This window comes from Aquarana catesbeiana, linkage group LG02 (assembly GCF_042186555.1).
Source record: "Aquarana catesbeiana isolate 2022-GZ linkage group LG02, ASM4218655v1, whole genome shotgun sequence".
Classification (NCBI taxonomy): Eukaryota; Metazoa; Chordata; class Amphibia; order Anura; family Ranidae; genus Aquarana; species Aquarana catesbeiana.
In genome coordinates, this window is record NC_133325.1 from 34,849,028 (window position 1) to 34,870,383 (window position 21,356).

At 41.9% G+C, this 21,356-nt stretch overlaps 2 protein-coding genes across 2 annotated transcripts; both read left to right on the forward strand.

Moving 5' to 3' along the window:
• Positions 1-235: 235 nt before the first annotated feature.
• LOC141129711 (olfactory receptor 51E1-like) lies at positions 236-1,165 on the forward strand. The gene has a single exon (XM_073617805.1). The coding sequence runs from the start codon at positions 242-244 to the stop codon at positions 1,163-1,165; it is 924 nt and encodes a 307-aa protein (XP_073473906.1). The 5' UTR covers positions 236-241.
• A 13,176-nt stretch (positions 1,166-14,341) lies between these two features.
• On the forward strand, positions 14,342-15,277 carry LOC141126503 (olfactory receptor 51E1-like). Its single transcript, XM_073612442.1, has one exon. It carries the CDS (start codon positions 14,351-14,353, stop codon positions 15,275-15,277), a length of 927 nt encoding a protein of 308 aa, XP_073468543.1. The 5' UTR covers positions 14,342-14,350.
• Positions 15,278-21,356: the final 6,079 nt, after the last annotated feature.

Consider the following 21,356-nt stretch of genomic DNA (forward strand, 5'->3'; position numbering starts at 1 on the left):
ACTTGGGTGCAGTGACTGCGATAGTTTTGTGAGTGAGGTGGCAGCTTTATGAAATCTATAAAAGCTCAACTGAATTCAAGAGAAAAGCAATGCTACAAGAGTCACACTAATATCCACAGGACCTCTATGAATTACATTTTTCAATTTACATTATTCAGATTGAATAAAACATTTTAGGAATTGTTGATGTTGAAAGATATAAATCCAAGCCATGAGCTCATCTCCCAATAATGTCTCAGTAATGATTACTAACTTTGTTCTGGTGGGGCTTATTGAGATTGAATCTTTTCGATATGTATTTGCTCTTTTAGCTCTTGCGTTATTTTTAGTCACATTGTTTGTTGGTTCCATGATTGTCTATGTAACCTGGACAGAAAAAAACTTGCAGGAGCCGATGTACATCTTTATATGCATTTTGGTTGTGAATGTGATGTTCGGGAACATATCATATTTTCCCAAACTGGCCATTGATTTGTTGTCTGGATGCTCAACCATCTCACTCACAGAATGTATCTGTCAATCTTTCTGTATCCAGCTTTATGCATGGGTTGAAATGTTTACATTTACGGTAATGGCATATGATCGATATCTGGCTGTCGGCCACCCTCTGAGATACAACAGTCTGATGACCAACATTGCAACTCAAAAAATATCACTTGCCATATATGTTTTCAATGTGATAAGAGTAACTGTGGGTGTACTGTTGACATCAAGGCTAACTTTTTGTGAGGTAAATATCAACAATGTCTTTTGTGAGATCATGTCTCTACAACCGCTTGCTTGTAACGATATAACAATTAACGTCCTCTTTGGAAAGACTTTAACCTTGTCATCAGTGATTGGCTGCTTGCTTGTAATAACATACTGCTACATAAGAACAGTTGTCATATGTCTGAAACTTTCTGCAGAATCTTCTCAAAAAGCTCTGCATACTTTAATGACTCATGTTTTGGCCTTCTCCATTTATGCTGTCACCTTCTTGTTTGTTAATTTGAGGTACAGGCTAAACTGGGGTTCTGTATCGATGCAAGTTGATATTATTATACCTTTGATTGGTACCAGCATAGCTACTACTGTAAATCCTCTGATCTACGGGATAAGAACCAAAGCTCTCAGAGAAAAGATATTAAGCAACTTGCAGAAAATTGTTGAAAAACCAAAATAATAAAATCAGTTTATTTTTTTGCAGTCCTACTGTTGTACAGATATGTTATTTTTCTAAATTGTGTTTTGCCTTTTTGTGATGGTGTAGGAAAGAGAGGGCTGTTGTCCAGCCTGTTGGAACGTGCCTATTTGTGCTTTCTAAGCATGGACTGTACTACTCAGTCACTTGCTGTTTGAGCTTGCCCCCGCAAGGTGTTCTACAGAAGTGCCATTCTGTGTCATGAGTGTTTACAAACTTAGCCAATCAGCAGGCTTGGAGGGCCTGGTGACTTGTTTAGGAAGTTATTAATTAAGGTATTTCCTAGCACATGATCTTCTCTCCTGGACTTCTGGTGATGATGCTACAGTGACAGCTACCTTTCTCCCAGGCATTTGGCAGGAAGATTTAATATTGCTGGAAGCAGGGGATGTTCTATTTTGGGTCTAGTGAAGGGGTCCAAACTTTCTAAACAAAGGTCCAGTTTACTGTCTTTCAGACTTTGGGGGGGGGGGGGGGGGGGGCTTAACTGCGACCAGTGGGAGTAGAAAATGTCCTGGCATCCAGTGGGAGTAAAGCATTCCCCTACCTTTGGTGTCAGTTGGAGGACTAGTGCCCTGTTGTTGGTGTCAGTTGGGGGCATAGTGTCCCATTGTTGGTGTCAATGGAAGAAATTCTGCCCCATCATCGTTGGTGTCAGTGGAAGGAATATGGGCCGATCATTGGTATCAGCAAAATAAATTAAGCCCTATCGTTGGTGTCAATGGAAAAAATTATGCTCCATCACTGGTGTCAGTGGAAAGAATTGTGTCTTTTTGATGGTGTCAGTGGGGGGAATAGGGCTGGATAAAAGCAAGCAAAGGGCCACATCGGGCTCCCAACCCACAGTTTGGAGACTACTGGTCTGGAGGAAGCAAACTGCAGCTGTCCATTACAAGTGAGGTAGTATGTGACTGGTTGAGTGGAAGGTAAACACAGGAAGCCTTCCATGCTATATTGCTAGCTTGTTTAGATAACATACTGTAGTTGTCACAAATACCAAGTCATTGGCACTGATTTAGAGCACATGTGCAAGGTTAAGGAAATCCTGAAAACATTATTTGTTGGGGGTATTCAAGGACTAAGGTTGGGAATCACTGCTCCAGAGGAATAAACATATTCACGTTTAACTCTAAAGTGACTGACACTCATATTCCTTCAATCCGGAGACAAGAATTACTCCCTGAGATGAGCTTGCCTGGAGCCTGTAGGCCCCCAATATAATTTACTCCCTGTACCCGGTAGTGACGTCATCTTCACCTCTTGAGTGTCTCTGAGATACCTGGAAGCACTGGGAGCCACCAGCACCACCGGAGCCATTGGCTACTACTCTTGAAGCAACATCGCACTCAGTACAGAGAGGTAGAACCTTCTTTACTTCATCAATCTTGTGAGTGTCTCTTCTTTTATCTGTATTAAAGTTATCTATTGCTACACTTAGATGGTGTTGCTCTTCTTCCCTGCTTCTAGTCCTCTGCTGCTAGTCACATGTTCAAAATAAAAAAAACAGCCTTTGGGATACAGAGTAAAAAAAATACATAATATCAATAAACTGTTTTAAATTGTCATACAAATTTACACTATATTACCAAATGTATTGGGACGCCTGCCTTTACACGCACATGAACATTAATGGCATCCCAGTCTTAGTCCGTAGCGTTCAATATTGACTTGGCCCACCCTTTGCAGCTATAACAGGGGATTATGGTGCTGGGTTGTTCTTTTAGGGGTTGGGCTTGGCCCCTTAGTTCCAGTAAAGGGAACTCTTAAGGTGTCAGCATACCAAGATATTTTTTAAAAAACAGTTTGCAGATGGCCCCTTCCTGTTCCAACATGACTGCACACCAGTGCACAAAGCAAAGTCCATAAGACATGGATGAGCGAGTTTGGGGTGGAGGAACTTGACTGGCCTTCACAGAGTCCTGACCTCAACCTGATAGAACACCTTTGGGATGAATTAGAGCGAAGACTACGAACCAGGCCTTCTTGTCCACACCAGTACCTAACCTCACAAATGTGCTTCTTTAAGAATGGTCATATATTCCCATAGACACACTCCTAAACCTTGTGGACAGCCTTCCCAGAAGAGTTGAAGCTGTTAAACAGTTGTGGAATGGCTCCCAAACTTTGGTACCTAAAAAATCTCCATAGGCGACGCTTTAAATATTTTTACAGATTACCAGTTTAGAGTTACAGAGAAGGTCTAGTGCTAGAATTGTTGCTCTCTCTAATGCATGTGGCCTCACATGTGTGGTTTGAACGGTGTTTACACATGCAAGCGCAACTTACGCGTGCGTTCGCTTCTGTGCGCGAGCAAACGGGGATAAGGGCACTTTAAATTATTTTTTTAAAATTATTATTATTATTGTTTATTTTAGTTTATTGTTTTTATTTTTACATTTTCTCTTTTTTTTATCACTTTTATTCCTATTACAAAAAATGAAAACATCCCTTGTAATAAGAATAGTGCATGACAGGTCCTCGTTATGGAGAAATGTGGAGTCCTCTAGGCTGGAAAGCATCAGATCAAAAAAAAAAGAACGATCTGATACTTTCCAGTTGGGATCTCGGGTTTGTTTACATTTGTGGCCCGGACGTGACGTCATAACGTAGCGCCCGGGCCTCCAACTATCATAGAGATGACTGGCTGACCATCTGGTCACCGGAAATCTCTATGCTCTTTATCCGGCGGTGGCAGATTCTTTCTCCGGGTCCCTGATTGCACGGGCCAGCCCAGAGAAGCACCAGAGGGCAGCGGGAGGGGGGATGTCCCGTCTCACCGCCTGTAAGAATGATCAAGAGGCTGAATTTCCGCTATGATCTTTCTTACGGTACGCAGAATCGCCGGCTGAAAAATAAAATATCTGAGCAGCTGCAGGCATCATTCAGATATCACCACTGAAATTCAAAGATGTCATATGACGTCCTTGGGCTGGAAGTGGTTAAACAGCTGTCCCTGGCTAATATGAAAGCGCAGACTCACCACAAGGAAGCTAATCAGCACTTAGCAACCCAGCTTAAGGTACAACAAACCCACCACAAAGAGGCGCTGGCTCTGCAGCAAGAAAGTACTCCCCTGTAGGTGGCCCAGCTGGGAGCCCAGCAGGCGACCCAACAAGGGGTTATGCAGGCTCAGGTGACTGCCTTACATGAATCAGTGCAGCAGATTCCTCAGGGGCATGAGCAAGCGTCTGTTGCCCCTGTCAACCAGGTGACCGTGAGGGCGAGCCATTTTCTGCAGAAATTGTCCCTGAGTGATGATGTAGAGGCATTTCTTGCCAAATTTGAGAGGACGGCAGAGAGGGGTGGCCCCAGGACCAGTGGGCCAGCCTCATTGCTCCTTTCTTCACCAATGATCCTCAAAAGGCCTACTTCGACCTACCACCTGATGACGCTAAAGATTATCAAAAGCTAAAGGCAGAAATTTTGGCTCATCTGGGGGTGACTACGGCCATTCGGGTCAAACGAGTTCACCAATGAAAGTATCATCCAGATCGCCCACCCAGGTCTCAAATGCATGACCTGGTGCAACTGGAAAAAAATGGCTGAAACCTGAGGTATTGTCTGGTCCTCAAATTGTGGAACGGGTTGTGCTGGATCAACCTGAGGCTACTGCCAGATGATCTTCAACGGTGGATCAGATGGTGGAAAGATATACCGTGGTGGAGGATCTACTCAGCCCTGCCAAGGGCCCAGTTTGCCACGGCCTATTCGATCAACTGCAGCCCTTTGGAAGGATGTCCCAAGGAGCCCTGGAACAAACATCCCAGAAGGCCAAGAGTCACTCCCCATACCTCCTCAGCAGTCTGTTCCTGTTCAGAAAAAGGAGGATGTATAATGTTGGCGGTGTCATTCTTGGGGCCATACCCAGGCACACTGCCCACTGCAAGAGGAGCCCATGGAATGCAGGGTTCTCCAGAGGGGGTCTTTTTATGCCTATAAAGCATGCACAACACATCTTGACCTTGGTGAGGGAAAATTTGAGTGTGAAGTTCGAGTGAACCACCTCCCTGCCAGGGCTTTGTTGGACTCTGGAAGTATGGTAACCCTGGTTCATCCCAGAGTAATTGGGAGGATCGACCCGGTAAGCAAAACTTTACGGGTTGTGTGCATTCATGGGGACACTAGAGAGTACCCTCTCATCTCGGTGTCCATCTCCACAGCATGTGGCACTGGTGCTCAAGAGGTTGGGGTGGTGAAGAACTTGGTAAATTATGTTATAATAGGACGAGACTGTCCATTATTTGCAAAACTGTGGGAACAAGGAGAACTACATGAATGGTCCAGAGACTGGGAATAAACTAGTTCCTCTGTTCCTGCTGTTGAAGGGAATAAACCTGAACTGCTGAATGTTAATAATGTTGATCCAGATGATGAAAGTGCTAATTATTTGGTTAATGGTGATGAAAGTAATTCTGATACTGTTAAGGATGCCAAATTATGTGGCTTACAGACCTACCTGAACACTGAGGTGGGGGACCTTCTCCACTTTAGGCAATGCTTTGGGAAGAGGATGAGGAAGTGGCCTCTACCCCTGTCCTGCCAGATTTGGGTGTTCCCCAGGGGGCATTTGTTACTGCCCAGATGCAGGACCCCACTTTGTCCCGGGCACGGGAACAGGTTGTAGTGGTAAATGGTGTTCCCCAAGAGCCAGGTGCTAATGAGCGATGGTCACACTTCACAGTATGTAATTAATTATTTTATCGTGTTAACAAAGTGAGAGAAACTGTGGTAGAACAATTGTTGGTACCCCAACAGTATAGACGAAAGGTTCTGAACCTGGCCCATTAAGATGTTTTAGGGGGACAATTGGGAGTTGATCACCAACCGGTTTTACTGGCCATCTCTGAAAGCAGTGTTTGTGTCGAGTGTTATGGCCGATGTGTGCAAGCTGTTCCGGTTTAAACTGTTGCGCACATCGGTCTACCATCCCCAAATGAAGGGCTTGGTAGAATGCTTTAATAAGTGTCACTTAGGGCCTGTGTTCTTCATTCCAGCACCCAGGTGTTGGCTGTTGCTTTTCCCCTGTCTGTGTTCACCTGTTAGCTGATTGATCTGGTCAGTCACCTGAAATAAGCAAATCGAACACTCTATCCCTCTCTTGTGATAGAGACAGACTTACCTGCATTGTTCTAGATCAAGCCTCCCATTAGTTTGCCCTGCTTGCTGTTGCATCTCCTGTGTATGACCCGGAGTGGATACTGAAATATCCCCTGAACTCAGCCTGCCTTATTACCGGAACTACCTGTGAACCACGCTTTCTGTCTGCTAAACTGCAAGTACCTGTTTGCTTTGCTCAGTTCGCATCGAGCCCTGACATGGTAGCCAGACACTATAGCATTGTGTATAAGTCCTGGGGCAAAACCAAGTACCAGTAGGCCTGCTTGTCTTAAGGGAAAGGGGGGTGCTATAGGTGAAGCTCACAGTAGCCAGCTATAGTGTCTGACCACCTGCGTTGGGGTAGACATGACATTCGTGACAATAAGACTCTTAAGTCTATGCTCAAGAGAGTGGTACAAAGGGATGAGAAAGACTGGGACTGCCTGTTACAAGCTCTCCTGTTTGCTACCTGGGAAGTGCCCCAGGCCTCCACAGGGTTTTCACCCTTTCAGTTGGTGTATGGGCGGATACCTCGCGGACTACTTGACTTTGTTAAAGAGGAATGGGAAAGTGAACCTAATCAGCAGAAGAGCGTTCTTAAATGCACATGCAGGAAAGGATCCTAACCGTGATGCCACTGGTCAAGGAACACTTGTAAAAAGCCCAGCGACGGGTCTATAATAGGGCTGCTAAAATAAGGCACTTCCAAGTGGGGGATCGAGTGGCGGTGTTGATTCCCACTGTGGAAAATAAGATCTTGGCCAGATGGCAAAGTCCCTTTAAAATTGTGGAAAAAATGGGGGAGGTAAACTATAGAGTCCACCAGCCAGGCTAGAGGAAACTGTATCAGATATATCATTTGAACTTGTTAAAGCCCTGGATGGACAGAGAACCGGTGAGCTTGATGGCTGGTGCAAGACTTGAGCCTCAGGTTGGGGTGAAGAGTGTCCAAGTAGCAAATACCCTGTCTAAAATCCAAAGTCAGCAGGCAAGGGAGTTCTTGCAGAGAAATAAAGAAACATTTTCAGACTTACCAGGTCTAACTAGTGTCATATCACAGACCCAGGAGTCAAAATTTTTGTCCGGCCCTACCGCATCCCAGAGGCTCAAAGGAAGGCCATTTCAGAAGAAGTGAAGAAGATGTTAGACCTGGGGATTATTGAAGAATCGCAGAGTGAGTGGTCGAGCCTGATTGTGTTGGTACCGAAGCCCAACGAGACTCCGTGGTTCTGCAATGATTTACGGAAACTTAATTAAGTTTCAAGATTTGATGCCTACCCCATGCCCCGGGTAGATGAGCTTAGTGAGAGACTAAGTCCAGCCAGGTATATCACTACATTAGACCTTACTAAGGGATATTGACAAATTCCCTTTGATTAAGGCTGCTAGAGAGAAAACTGCTTTTTCTACCCCAGAGGGGAGTTTTCAGTACAAAAGAATGCCTTTTTGACTACAAACTGCTCCAGTCATGTTCCAGCGAGCAATGGATAGGATCGTACGACCTCACCGGGAGTATGCCTCAGTGTACTTGGACAACATAGTCATTTTTAGCAGAGACTGGAAATCACACTTGCCCAAAGTCCAGGCAATGCTGGACTCCATTTGGAAAAAAGGGTTTACAATAAACCCTGAAAAATGTGATTTGGGAATGGAGGAGGTGAAATACCTGGGATATATCATGGGTAGAGGGGTGGTGAAACCTTAGGTCAGCAAGGTAGAGGCTATACAGAACTGGCCCCTCCCCTCACAAAGAAGCAGGTACGTGCATTCCTGGGCATGGTGGTTTGTTCCCAACTTTGCCACGTTGGCGGCTCCATTGACTAATCTGACTAAGGGTCAGAAATCGGTAATGGTTGAGTAGAATGAAGATGCTGAAAAGGCTTTTTTGGAGCTCAAGTCAGCACTGTGCCAACAGTGGGGTAGGACCCCACTGCCGCCATACTTTTACAGCGCTGATTTTTACTTATTCATGTGAGTGTATCTCTTTTTTAATAAATTTGGTACTTGTTTTAAGGAATCACACTATGTGGCCTTTTTCCTTCCTACTATACAACACTGCCATCTGCTTCCCAACATCATCTTGAGGGACCACTAGCATCCGGTTTGTCCTTGGACCTTCATCCCTACTACTCTTCTGGAACATCTACCATCACCCACCACCCAAGCCTGATTTGACCCAGTTGGGCGTATGCCCTCTTGGGTCTACGTGATCTGGTAAGCCTCCCTATTGTTGGTGGTGGTGCGTTTTCTTTTGTGTTTATCCCAGATGTCACACATTTGATATGTTCCTTACACGAAGTCACTGAAATTTCATCGACCATTTTACGAGTCTTATATGCATGAAGGATTTTTTCTTCTAACTTTTTTTCCCGATACCCTTCAACATTGGTTGGACATTGTTTTTATGTTGAACTTTTAGCGCTACACATTTTTTCTGTTTTACTATTATATGCCTATATCATATTGGTTGTGTTAGCTGCTTGTTCCTCTTTTTTGGCAGTGCAGAATTAGTTGTTACCCTTTCTTCTGGCACTGTGCCAACACCCTGCTCTAATAACACCCAATTTTTCAGAAGAGTTCGTTGTCCAGACTGATGCTGCCGATGTAGAATTGGGAGCGGTTTTATCACAGGTTGTTCATGGCAAGGAGCACCCGGTAGTCTTCCTCAGTAGAAAGTTGACACCAGCGGAGAAAAACTATGCTAGAGTTGAGCGAGAGTGTCTGTCCATTTAGTGGGCTCTGGAATCCCTCAGATATTATCTTTTGCAGAGGAAATTTAGGCTGATTTCAGACCATGCTCTTTAACATGGATGAGACAAGGTAAAGGGACTAATGCCAGGAATACTCGTTGGTTCCTGGAACTCCAGGAATTTAAGTTTGTAGTGGAGCATAGGCCCAGGTTACTGCATCAAAATGCAGATGCCATCTCCCGAGTCCATTGTTTTAGCTCCACTGTTGCCTCCACCTTCTTGGCGTTGGGGCAGAGGGTGGGGGGGGGTAATGTACAGGACGCCGTGGCTGAGTCCTGGAAGGACGCTATATTTCTACTCTGTTTGGACTGTGGTCCCTTTAAATGAACAAAAGGGTTAACTCACTGGTAAGAGGAAGTGGGTTAAAAAAAAAAGACAGGAAGTTGTAGGTGGGTGTGGAGGAGCACAGAGGAGACTGTGAATGGTGGTCGTGGATTGGTGTGAAGCTGTGAGAATGCATGGCAGTGTCCTGCCTGGAAACCTGCTAGCAGTGGAAGTTACCCTCTGCAAAAATCTGGGACTGTTTAACTGTGATGGCAGTTCTGAACTCTGCAAGTTGGTTAGACTTATATTTCCTTTTGTGATTTTGCTGCCGTGAAGCTGTTTGAGTTTAATAAATATTATTTTGATTGCAAAGCCTTTGTCCTGCGATCTAGCTGGTTCACCTGAACTTTACAATACGTCCCCCTTAAACTCCTCCACTCTCCTCCATATAAAGGAGACGAGCTGCAGTTGACATCTCCTACAAAGGATTTCCTCATCATTTTATCTTAAAAGACTTTTCAGCAGAAAAGAAAACAGTTTGCTCGGATCTTCATCCAGGTAGGTCTGCGATGTGCACACAATGGGCAGACTTTAATTGTTGATTCAAATTTTGGTTTGAAGTCGTTGTTGCAGGTTTTGTTGAGGTGTGATGAACCAGAAAGGATCTTTCCATTTCCTCTCTCATATACAGTACATGGCGGTTCTTATTTCTACCATTCAGTGTAACACACCTCACCTGTCCCAATTCTGTCCTGCAGAACAGACCAGCTGAGTCAAATGACTGAGGACAGGTTTTCTAATTGTGTTGTATTTTATTTCCATACACAGTGTCCAAAATACATTAATATTTCTCTTTTACAGATGCTAAATGCCTGTTCACACTGTCCAAAATGGAGGCCTGTTCAAAAAGGCTTTCCAGCTGTTGTGCAAGTCTGTGTACTTGTCAGGACCTGGGTCACCTGCTGGTGGCACTGTGGTTCTCTGGGCAGAAGATTGTAGTTCCAGTGTCCACCAGTGGGTGTCTCCCAACAGACAGCAGATCCCAGTAATCAGTCTCCACCTGGTGCTGGCTGCTGGGAGGGTATTTAATTCTTCGTTAACTAGTGCCTTTCTTGTCAAAGTTTTTATTTGCTGCCAGATACTGCTTGTCATTTATCCTGAGCCTAGATCCTGCTCTTACTCCTGCCTGCTTCCCTTGTACCTGATCCCAGTCCTGGCTCACACTTTCCATCTGTTCCCTGCATCTCTAGTTTACTCTGTTTATTTGTGTTCCTCATTTTGTATATATTGTATTATAGCTAAGTTGTTAGGTATTTTGACACTTGATTTATTGTTCACTTGCACCTTTATGTTTGCTGTGTTTTCTTTTTGCTGACATTTGGATGGATTTTGGTTTCACTGTAAATAAATCTTACTTAAAGCATACACAGTCTGGTCACAGTTTCCTAAGCTTAGCCACGCAGATCTGCTGCTGATTCCTTTCCTGACAATGCTATTTCCATTGTTGGTGTCCAAAAAAAGTTAGATGCTAAATGTCCACTCAAGCTCTCAGAAATTGCACCCTGTCCAAACTGTTTTTTGGTTGGGGTGCAAACCTATATGCTATTTCCATCCTCGGTGTCCAAAAAAATATAGTATTTTATTTTTTTGTAGTTGGCATACAACATAGGGGTTGATTTAATAAAACTGGAGAGTGCAAAATCTAGTGCAGCTTTGCATGGTAGACAATCAGCTTCTAACTTCAGCTTGTTCAATTTAGCTTGGACAAAAAAAAACCTGGAAGCTGATTGGTTTCTATGCAGAGCTGCACCATATTTTGCACACTCCAGTGTTAGTAAATCAATCCTACAGTTTATTACTAAATTGAAAATCATAACAAGCTATGCTCTGTGACTTGTTATTGGCAATTGTTGGCAATTTATATGTTGATAGCTTTAGCTTTTTTTTTTTTTTACAATACATATACTAAATATAACAATAGCTTTTGGTTGTATTGCCTCTTTTGCTTCCAAAGCTCAATTATTACTTTTACAAAAAAAAAAATCTTTTGGCAAAAACTACTTATTACAAATTTCTTTCAGGGTGGAAATCAGTCATATTGGGTTGTTGCTGCTGTTTGTAAGCCAAACAACTGTGTGAAAGTAAAGTAAATGAATAGACACACAGTTGATGTCAGAACACAGATGTAATGCCATCTGACACTGTCCCCAAGTCTTAGCATTCCGTGATTCTACATACAGCTTTAAGACGTCCGTCAAGCATTATATTTAAAGAAATTGTATATTTTTTTTATCTTGCCCTTTGAGATGCTTCAAAATGGGCTATCCTTATTGAACAAAAATGTTTTTTTTTTTTTCCTTTGGACCATGTTCCATAGGTGAGGGCCCAACTCCCCATGCCCTTTCTTTGTCAATCCATTGACTTTTAGAAAATAGCCATTACTGAAAAGGAAAGTTCAGCTCCCATTGCTTTCAATAGAGTTCAGATTCTGGTTCTGAACTTTCAATAACGTTTACCGAATGTTCGGTCGAAACAAGCTGTTTACATACTGTCCAGCCACTGAACAATAATTGTGGCTATTGCCACTCAGTTAATATGCTCAAATTTATAATTACAAGCTAAAAACTGCTTTTTCTTTTTTTTATTTGCTGCCTATTGGCTAATTTCTACCACACACATACCTAAAATTAATTATTTTTTTTAATATATTTTGATACAAGGTAGTAAGAGTGTTCGGGGGGAATGCGGGTGCGGGGGTTGCGGTTGTGATGTTTTTTCTTATTGTATTACATTTTGAAGGCAATGCAGTGTGGTACCTGTAAAAAAATAAGCTCAGAATGTATGGAATTAAACTGTTTTGCTGCTGGTCAATTTGTACAGAAGTGAGGGCTTTAGCTTTATTTTTTTTAAAGTAAATTTTCATATAACATTTAGATCTATTGGGACTGCTACTTAAATGGGCATATTCAGGCCTTTTACCTCTACCGACCCCCTGGCTAACCAGAGGACCTGTCAACAATGGCTGGTACCACCTTCCCGCTGGCTGGCTGCTATAGCGTTCCCACCAGTTCTGGTTACCTATAGCAACCACATGTTAGACATGTCCTCCCGTCAACTCCTCTGTATGGTTAACCCTTCCTTGGTGGCCCTCTAGTCTTCCTTTTCATCCCTGTGTGTGTTACAGGCCCTGTTTTTTTTAGATATGCCATTTACCTTCATGCACCCCTTTAGATGACTTCAGACCAGGCATGAAACAGTCAATGAAACTTTACTGAACATTCAGTAGTACAGTTAAACAATGCAGTATACAAGAAACAGAGTCCAGCCCTAGCTATCTAAGGTAGGCTGCCCAGGTTCATACCTTGCTCAAAAGAAAGTCCCTTGAGCAAAAGTCTGTTACTAGTAGAGTCCTGGTTCTAGGAGTGTCCCAGCAGGTTGGTTCAGAAGGGGGGGCCATGTGCTCCAGCAGAACTACGTTGTTCAGTAGTCCTTCCAATTTATTTATGTGGCTTACAACAGGGAGCAGGACCCAAGAAAGCCCGGGAAAGATCTGAGACACAGTTAACCCCTCCTCATCCCAGGCAGCCTGAACTATTTGCATAGCTACACAGTGCAATAGTTACAACAGCAGAAATTCATTGAAGGGTGCTCTGTAAGAACCTGCTTTCAGGTGGGTTTGCAAAAACATGACTAAATTTGGGCGCTAAATCGGAACCACTTAAAATGAATGGGAGCTGAATGTTAAAAAATGCAATGACCATTTTCTAAGCTAGTAAGCAAGGGATTGTCAAAATGGTAAGGATTAGGCACTGCCCTTCAAAACATGTAAAGGGATTCTTTTCATGTATTTTGCAGATGGGAATATGACAACCCGGGCCAGGAAATTTCCACTAGATTACATAAGGGAGAGCTTCCAAGGCAAAGAGCTTTGAACAAAGACTTGGGGGTCGTTCTTGTGTAGATTTTTTTTTTTGCAGCTCCAAATGGCAGTTGATTTCCTCTGTATTGTCCAGCCACTGTAAAATATTTGTGATTATTGTCTCAAATAATACACTAATTTTTATTTCAAGATAAACCCTGCCATGTCTCTCTTTCTTATTTTGTGGCCAAACCAAGCTGCTTACATACTGTCCAGACACTGAACTATCGTTGTGGCTATTGTCTGTCAGATTTTTATTGCAAGATAAAGTAAAATGTCTAAGTTGAGGCCTTTAGCTTCATTTATTTAAAGTAAACTTTGTTATAACTTTTAGATTGGTTGGGGGCTGCTACTTTCATCAGGCAATTCAGACCTATTACCGATAGAAAAAAAAAAAACAGATGTCACAGTCGAAACTATTTTCCTAAAAAAAGCCCTTTTTAAGTTTTAATGAACCAGATTGGGAAGCTAGCACTGTATCCAATCGCTCCGGCTGCTGTCTCAGCCAATGAGGAGAGGGAGTCTTAGGACAGTGGAGGCTCTCATGCACAGCACCAGATCGAGATGTAAGGTAAGTATGGGAGGGCTTGGGGGGAGCAGCACACAGAAGGTTGTTTTACCTTCATATAAAGAACGAATTTATTGTAGGTAAACATCAAGGTACTCACACTTTATGGGTGCTTGAGCGCACCAGGCTATAGAAATACAAAGGGAAAAGTACAATTTTTAATTCAAATTTTCTCTTTGCTTTTGTTAATTTTTCACATTTTATACTTGTTTTCTCATTGGGAAATCTTGTTAAATTAATGTGCACTACTTCATTAGATTTCTGACACTAATTAGTCCATCAGCAGCACCTGTGGCAACTGTGGTCCACTGGGAAGACTTGGATGCAGTGACTGTGATAGTTTCTAAATCTAAACTGTGTGTGGGGAGGCAGCTTTATGAAATCTATAAAAGCCCAACTGAGTTCAAGAGAAAATCAATGCGACAAGAGCCACACTAATATCCACAGGGTCTCTACGAATTACATTTTTCAATTTGCATTACTCAGATTGAATAAAACATTTTAGGAATTGTTGATGTTGGGTGACATAAATCCAAGCCATGAGCTCGTCTCCCAATAATGTCTCGGTAATGATTACCAACTTTGTTCTAGTGGGGCTTATTGAGATTGAATCATTTCGATATGTATGTGCTTTCTTGGCTCTTGCATTATTTTTAGTCACATTGTTTGTTGGTTCTATGATTGTCTATGTAACCTGGACAGATAAAAACTTGCATGAACCTATGTACATCTTTATATGCATCTTGGTTGTGAATGTGATATTTGGTAACTCATCATATTTCCCCAAGCTGGCCATTGACTTGTTGTCTGGATGCTCAACCATCTCACTCACAGGATGTCTCTGTCAATCTTTCTGTATCCAGCTTTATGCATGGGTTGAAATGTTTACATTTACAGCAATGGCATATGATCGATATCTGGCTGTAGGACACCCTCTGAGATACAACAGTCTGATGACCAACATTACAATCCAAAAAATATCACTTGCCATGTATGTTTTTAATGTGATGAGAGTCATTGTGAGTGTACTGTTGACATTAAGGCTAACTTTTTGTGGGGTAAATATCAACAATGTCTTCTGTGAGATCATGTCTCTACAATCGCTTGCTTGTAGCGATATAACAATTAATGTAATCTATGGAACAACTTCAACCTTGTCAGTGGTGATTGTCTGCGTGCTTGTAATATTGTACTGTTACATAAGAACAGTTGTCATCTGTCTAAAACTTTCTGCAGAATCCTCTCAGAAAGCTCTGCATACATTGATGACTCATGTACTGGCCTTCTCCATTTATGTTGTCACCTTCTTGTTTGTTAATTTGAGGTACAGACTAAACTGGGGTTCTGTATCAAAGCAAGTTGACGTTATCATACCTTTGATCGGTACCAGCATAGCTACTACTGTAAATCCTCTGATCTACGGGATAAGGACCAAAGCTCTCAGAGAAAAGATATTATGCAACTTGCAGAAAATTGTTGGAAAACCAAAAGAATAAAATCAATCTATATTTTTTTCTGCAGTTCTACCATTGTACAGATGTATTATATTTCTAAATTGCTTTTTGCCTTTTTGTGATAATGCAGGAAAGAGAGGGCTGTAGTCCAGCCTGGTGGAAAATGCCTATTTGTGCTCTCTAAGCATGGACTGTTCTACTAAGTCACTTGCTGTTTGAGCTTGTTCCAGCAAGGTGTTCTACAGAAGTGCCATTCGGTGTCACAAGTGTTTAGTGACCTAGCCTTGGAAGACTTGTAGGTCCTAGTGACCTGTCTTGGAAGATATATTAGGAAGCAAACTGCAGCTGTCCCCTACAAGAGAAGTGGTGTGTGACTGGTTGGGTGGAAGGTAAACACTGAAAATCCTTTAATGCTATCTTGCTAGCGTTAGCATAGGAAATCTGGAAAACATGACCTGTTGGGGCTATTTGAGAACTGAGGTTGGGACTCGATGCTCTAGTGTAATAAACTTGTTCAAGTTTAACACTAAAGTGACTGACACCTATATTCCTTCAATCCTGAGACAAAAATCACTCACTGAGATGAATGTGCCTGGAACCTTATTGCCAAGTAAGTTGGCTAGGACACTAGCAATGTAGCTGTTGACCAGCTAAAGATTACCAATTTAATTGTAGTTGTTGAAAATCCTCAAACCAGCGCTATACTTGAGGCCCAATGTGCAGTCTCAAGGGTGTTTTCCATTGCAATTGCATGTCTCTGAAATTATGTCTTGCTTTGTAGACTGTCACTTTGAATGTATTGGTGAGGCTGAAGTGTTTCTCACTTTGGCCACTATTTGAAGAGTTAATTACTGGATTCAATGGGAAGAGTTTTGGCATGAACCTAACCCCTTTCAAAAGTCTGTAAGGAGAGGAACCACTCAAGTCTGTACGTGAGCTAAATCCATCACACATAGCTGTTTTGCTAGCGGAAGAGTGAGCAACAGAGATATTCAACATATCCCAAAAGCCATGCTTCCTTGTTTCCACAAAAAAAAAAAAAAAACGCCACTGCCCCCACCGATAACTGGCTATCACAGTAAGCAGCATTGGAGGGCAACTTAAGATATAAACAGGTCCAAGAATAAATCCAAGGAAAAACCCAAGCTTACTTACCGACCAGCCTGCAGACAACTGAATCAACCTGTCTAACAGTATGCGTTAAAAGCAGGGGTTTAGTCTGCACACATTTGCAAATGCATGTGTAAGCTACAGAGCCTCGCCAAGGCACCCTTGTATCTGTAGTACCTATCACTAACTTATTAGTGACTCCACAGTGGAAGCACATGCATTCTGATGGATAGGTGGAGGGCAGATGCGCTGAAGGGGAGCTCAACCCTTCCTAAAGGTGCAGGATCACACTGAACACTCAGCATATAGCTCAATGGCAACAAAGGTGTCAGTGCGTTGCCTGACCAATATACAGTGATACAAAAAAAGCGCCACTGCCCCCACCTATAACTGGTCATCACGGTAAGCAGCATTGGAGAGCAGCTTGGCAAGGCCTTTTGATAAAATGGATATTTGAGTGCTCCATGGATGATCCATGCCCAAGTGTAGCAATTTCTGGACTGAGCAGTCCACCTAGAGAACGGTCTACTGAGAAAGGTCAGAATGTGGGAATGGGGTGCAATGTTGTTACTAGTAAACAGGGCCCGAAACCCGCTGATGATATCACTGTTAAGGTTGAGGTACAGCCTAGTTCAGAGTCTTAATAGGAGCAAAGAGAGAAGGGGTTTGGGGTGCCTGGGAGGAGGGTTTGCATGAGATTTTCTGTGCTGATTTGTTCTGTACCTCAATGTCTGCCTCTGCATTACCTGAGGCTGAGTCTGCCATTTCTTCCCAAGCTTGGGCTGTGCCATGGGAGGAGAAGAAACAACCTAAGGACCCTAGAATGGAGAAGCAATATTGAGCTCCAGACCTGACAATTCACCACACAAACATCTCTATGTATCATAACACGTCACCTAAGTGCATTTCTGGTACCAGGACATCCAAGGATAACTGGTATGTACATTTTAGTTAAAATTCCAAAGGACAAAGATTGCTCCACAGGGTGACCTAATGTCTCAGGGAGGAATTTGATTTTTGTACCTAGTTCTCAATTGATGGATAAAATTCTGGCCCCTCTAGTCCAGTGTATGAGATCATATCTCAAAGATACCAGTGAAGTTTTACCTTATTGTCAGGGCATTTAGGCATAAGTTTGAAAGTAAGTAAATCTTTGAAGATGACATTTTCCAACTGTATTGCACCATATGGTGGCTCTACATCAACAATGTCCTTGGCATCTAGCTGGGAAATGTTTGTACTTTACATCTTTTCAATGACAAAGTTAATGGAATCTGCCAGAAGATCCAATTCAATATGTAACTTCAATGCATAACAGAAGCAGTAAGGTTCCTTTTTTGGATACTCTGGTTTGCATGAAACCAACACATATCAATTGCTAACTTTTACAGCATAGATAGGAAGAAAATGATGGAATTTTTAGGGTGCCAAAAATAGATCATGAACAAACCGATATTTAAAGATATAAAATTTATTTATACATTAAAACTTCAGGTTATCACCATACAGTAACCATATTGTAGATGAACAGCAGTATTTTCTTGCTCTACATGTTTCGCCATACAATGGCTTCCTCAGGACATAAGTACTGCATGTATGGTCACTATGAATTGAAAACAATATATTAGAGACATACAAATTTGGTGTATATTATTTAACATCTCAATACAAACAATAAACACACCAGGAAACTCTCAAAGAGCATGGAACCAGAAAGCCGAATTCAGCATGAACCTCGGGTTGTAGAGGGCTTTATTGTGGAAAGAGGCAGTGGCACTGCCAATTACAATGCATTCATTTTTAGGATTGTTACACTTCATTCTGACCAACAATTTTTTTTTGTTAATCGCTCCCATTACTTCCAGGTGCAGGAGGTTGCGATGGGGACACATTGTGCCCCATTGTATGCCAACCTTTACCTGGGGGATGGGAGCGATATATTTTTTCATATGAGAAACTACAGGAGAGCCTAAGCAAGGTTTTTATTTGGCGTAGATTCATTTATTGATCAGCAGGCAACACAATACTCCATTCCACCAGTTCCCACCCCAGACCCTTAGTTTAGAGCATACCGTACACCCAGTACCTTAGGTTAAAAAGAAATTGCAGTCGACAAGAAGACTATGAGACTGAGGCTAAGGCCTTACAAAAATTGTCACTTAGCAAGAGGCTATAGTCGATCATGTCTTATAAAGGCCTATCATCCAGGCCAATTTGAGGAATAGACATACTCTAATCTAATGGCAGGCTATGTACTTTATTATAGGGATGTTGTGCTGTTGACTATCCAACATCCAGCAACATATTAAAAAAAAATATTTTGAACAGCTTTCATCCTCCTCAAACATTTAGTTGCATTGTAGGAAGCTAATTGTGAAGGGGGAAAAAATAAAATAAAGTAATAAAGAACAGTGCAAGGTGTGATTGCGAGAGATGGCCATTCAATTCAGAAATCCAGGCTACCCCCAAGATATATTTTTAAAGGGGAGTTGTCAGATTGTTGGGATCAGAGGATCATGTGAGATCCCGACTGAGGAGAAAGGCTCATATGCCATTTGCAATGCTGTATCATGCATGTAGCAGGGAGATTTTTTAAATCTTCAAGAGGCACTGGTATATTTTACCTGGGGTGTATCTAGAGATATCTGAGTTTCAATCTGTTCCTCTACAAGCTTTATGCATAAATCAATCCCCTTGTGATAGGCTTGGTAGAACTGATTTCCAAAAAAAATAAAAAGGCAGGATAACAAAACATTTGGGTTCTATAAGGTGTGCATCTTTCCCATGTTTTAACATTACACAATATGATTTAATGAAAAATGGAGGATTGTTTGTACATGCATTGTATGGTGAGTTTAAAATTTGTGGAATGATGTTGAACTCTCTTATGACTCCAGTGCCTTATTTACCCACAGTTCTCCTCCTTCCTCCTTTTATTTTTTATTTTTTCCTTTTCTCTTTCTTTCCTTCTTCCATCCCCTTCCAAGCCCCCAACTTCATCCTCCAACTCCCCTCCCCCCACCCACACCTCCTATGCCTCCTTCTGCTCTATCTGTTCCTCCCTATCCTAAATCTTGATGTTTTTGCCATTTGGTCCCAATGCTTTTTAGAAAGACATACAGTATGTTGTACTTATGATATTTAGCCTTGCAATTTAGTTACTATGTTCTTTTATTGTTACCTTCGATCTCCATGGAACCTAATGACTTCTCTATTAGTGTATATTTATGCTTTAAAACTTAATAAAGTCACACTGAGCATTAAAATTTGTGGGAACCAAAAATGTCAGTCCTTATATGTAATTTTTGCTCTAATATGCTTGTGTAACTTACTCTATTTGGGTAAGAGAACCAAAATAAAATGAAAAATCGTTTAGCACAACACAGGTGTTCTATTAGGAATAGACAACCTGGACTCCCAACGCCAATGCATTTTACTAAACATGGTCATGAAGGAACTGATTAAAAGGTAATTATTTTAGAGAACATTCCCAGGGATAGGAGAGGTGGAGATAGGATACTGACATTGAAAAAGAAAAAGGTCTGGTGGATTAATAGACTAGGTACATTGCAACCTCATGGTCTTCACAAAGACCGTGAGGTTGTAATGTATTAGATTTTTTCACGATTGTTACCATGTATATGGCACAGATGGTGTTTGCCATAACAGTTTACATTCATGTTTCATTTTAAGATGAACTGTTAAGAGAGAAGTTCAGATAAAGTTTGCATACAGTTGTGGATTGATTGGACAGCTACATGATTGATGGACTCTTATCATACTATGTTGGGGTGAATTGAGGATGTTGGTCTGGGTTTTGTGATTTGTTTACCAGACTACTTTTGAAGAGCTTCCATTAGAATGGGTTCATGTAGCTGTACTACACCTATGCTATTCACACTCTGGCTTGTCACTCAAAACTGTTGCTGTTTTGCTAAAATTGGATGTAACTTTTTTGCATTTGGATCACAAATAAAAGAGTATTATATACAGTACATAGACTTTGCATCCTTTATGATTATTGTTATGATGAGGACCCACCTAATATTGAGTAGATCCCCCTCTTTTCCAACAAAACAGCTCTGGCCCATCAAGGCATGGACTCCACTAGACCTTTGAAGGTATGCTGTGGTATATGACACCAAGTCATCAATAGCAGATCCTTTAAGCCCTATAATTTGTCAGGTGGGGCCTCCATGAATCAGACTTGTTTTTCCAGCACATTCCACAGATGTTTGATTAGATTGAGAGCTGTAGAATTTGAAGGCCAAGTCAGCACCTCAAAGATACCTACTTCCATTGCTCCATAGTTCAATTCTGATGCTTAAATGTCCAATGTGGGCACTTTATCTATGAGTCAGCATCCCTGATTGGTCTGCAACTTTAAAGCCCCATACACAACAATCTGCAATGCACTGTGTGTTCTAAAATCTAAGCCAGCATTGGACTACACAGGCCAGCCTTTGCTCCCCATGTGCATCAATGAGCCTTGGCTGCACGTGACCCTCTCACCAGTTTCCTTCCTTGGACCACTTTTGGCCAGTCCTGACTAAACAGAAGTCAATAGCATTTGATTTTATCATACCTTTGATTGGTAGAAGCATAGCTACTTCTGTAAACCCTCTGATCTGTGGAATAGATTGTACCTGGTTTCAGTTAAAGGTGGGTTCACAGAGCATGAATAAAGTTGGGGTGCCAAATCCGAACCCCACTGAAGTCAAAGGGATTGTTAAAAAACAGTAATGGCCAAGGGTCACATAAAAAAAAAGGATGGTCAAACAAATGGCAAAAGGGCTTAGGCACTGCCCTGAGGACCTAAAGCAAAAAAAAAAAAAGTTTACATTTTTTGTTTGTCGGGGGAAAAGAGATAATAAATAATACTACTAATAATAATAATAATAAAGCTTTATAGTCAACATTAAAAATATGAAATTCCTTTAAACAACTTGCCTGGGGGATACCCTTAACCTGAAATGTCACATCTATTTTATGTAAACAAAGTACTACAGCA

Coding starts and splice junctions, on each gene's coding strand:
- LOC141129711 (XM_073617805.1), top strand. CDS start 242: ATGATTACTAACTTTGTTCTGGTGGGGCTTATTGAGATTGAATCTTTT.
- LOC141126503 (XM_073612442.1), top strand. CDS start 14,351: ATGATTACCAACTTTGTTCTAGTGGGGCTTATTGAGATTGAATCATTT.